Below are 1,405 nucleotides of genomic sequence, written 5' to 3' on the forward strand. Positions count from 1 at the left end.
TTGTGTTGTCTAAGAATGATATGTATGTAGGGAAATAATACATGTAGTGGTCGGCTCAGCCCTTAACCTCATGCGCTCAGCTCGCGCTCATGGCGACCTGAGCTCGTGGCTAAGCTCGTTGAATTTGGGCGAGCTCGTGGCTCGTCCGAGCTCATGGGCTGAGTCGAGCTTTGGCTCGTGGGCTTGTCCCTTTTTTTATATTAAGAGTTTTACAAATAAATGAAGTAATGTAATGAAAACACTTTTAAAAAAAATAAAAAGTGTTAAAGAATACAAATAATTCAATGAAGACAATTTTTTATTTTTTTATTTATATCATATTGTAATATTTTTTATAAAGTATAAAATATTTATATAATGAAGACGAATTATTTTTTGAAATACATTTAATAAAGTAGATGAAATATAAACACTCCTCCTTTATCCGGGCTTGAGACCGGCTATATCAATTTTAAGTAGGAGGAGTTAAAAATTGTACACGAATAACTTGTTGTAATGTGTACAATTTTTTAAAGAAAATTAAATTTAATGATTAAAAAATAAAAAAAATTTGATTATTATAATTAAATCAAATATCACTTACCCGACGACATGCAATTTCAGTGTATTTATCTTGTAGTCGAAAATGAGCGTCCTGTCAATCCTTCACGCACATTAACGCTTCCAAAATATCTTCTTTCAGTCGGCTCCTGACATTGGTCAAAACCCTTTTACCTTCACTAAAAGCAGACTCCGAAGTAACAGTGCTAACCGGAGGTATCAACATATCTGTTGTGCATGTGACTCATATTGAGTGGAACACAAGTCCTGTATCAAATGGGCCGATGCCGGTGTGGAGCGGAGCGGAGTGGAGTGAGAGGAGTGGAGCGACGGCATTGGCCTTGCGTGGGTTTAATTTACTGTCTGGTTGTTAGGGTACGGTACATGGATATTTCCTGTACGGGCCTTAAAGTCTTATATGGGCTCAAGCTAGAGTTGGTATAAATAATATGTTGTAACCCTATTTTTCACTACTGAATAAAGAAATCTCCACTTCAATCTTGTGGACGTAGGCACACCACCAAACCACGTAAATTCTTGTGTTGATTTTCTTTTTCATCTCTTTAATATTGCGCATAAAATCCAAAAACTGGTATCAGAGCAAGGTTCAGATGGCGAGTTCTTCGATTGCAAAATTCGATGTGATGAAGTTTGACGGATTTGGGAACTTTGGATTATGACAGCGAAGGGTGAAGGATTTATTAGCGTAGCAAGAGATAGTGAAGGCGCTATCTGAGAAGAAACCAGAGGATACGTCAGATGCCGATTGGGAAGAACTCGAAGCACGAGCAGTTGGTACAATTCGGCTTTATTTAGCCGACGAAATCATATATCACATCATGGACATTGAGTCCCCGGTGGAGGT

General features: G+C 37.9%; 1 protein-coding gene across 1 annotated transcript in view; it reads right to left on the bottom strand.

The window, feature by feature from the left end:
* Positions 1–766, bottom strand: part of LOC111384160 (protein DETOXIFICATION 54-like) — a 15,085-nt gene extending 14,319 nt beyond the window's left edge. The window contains exon 1 of the mRNA XM_023008410.1: positions 752–766. Coding sequence (XP_022864178.1) covers positions 752–766 — 15 coding nt within the window. The remainder of the gene's footprint in view (positions 1–751) is intronic.
* Between the last annotated feature and the right edge of the window lie 639 nt (positions 767–1,405).

The sequence above is a fragment of the Olea europaea genome, unplaced genomic scaffold (genome assembly GCF_002742605.1).
Source record: "Olea europaea var. sylvestris unplaced genomic scaffold, O_europaea_v1 scaffold2857, whole genome shotgun sequence".
In the NCBI taxonomy this organism is placed as follows: Eukaryota; Viridiplantae; Streptophyta; class Magnoliopsida; order Lamiales; family Oleaceae; genus Olea; species Olea europaea.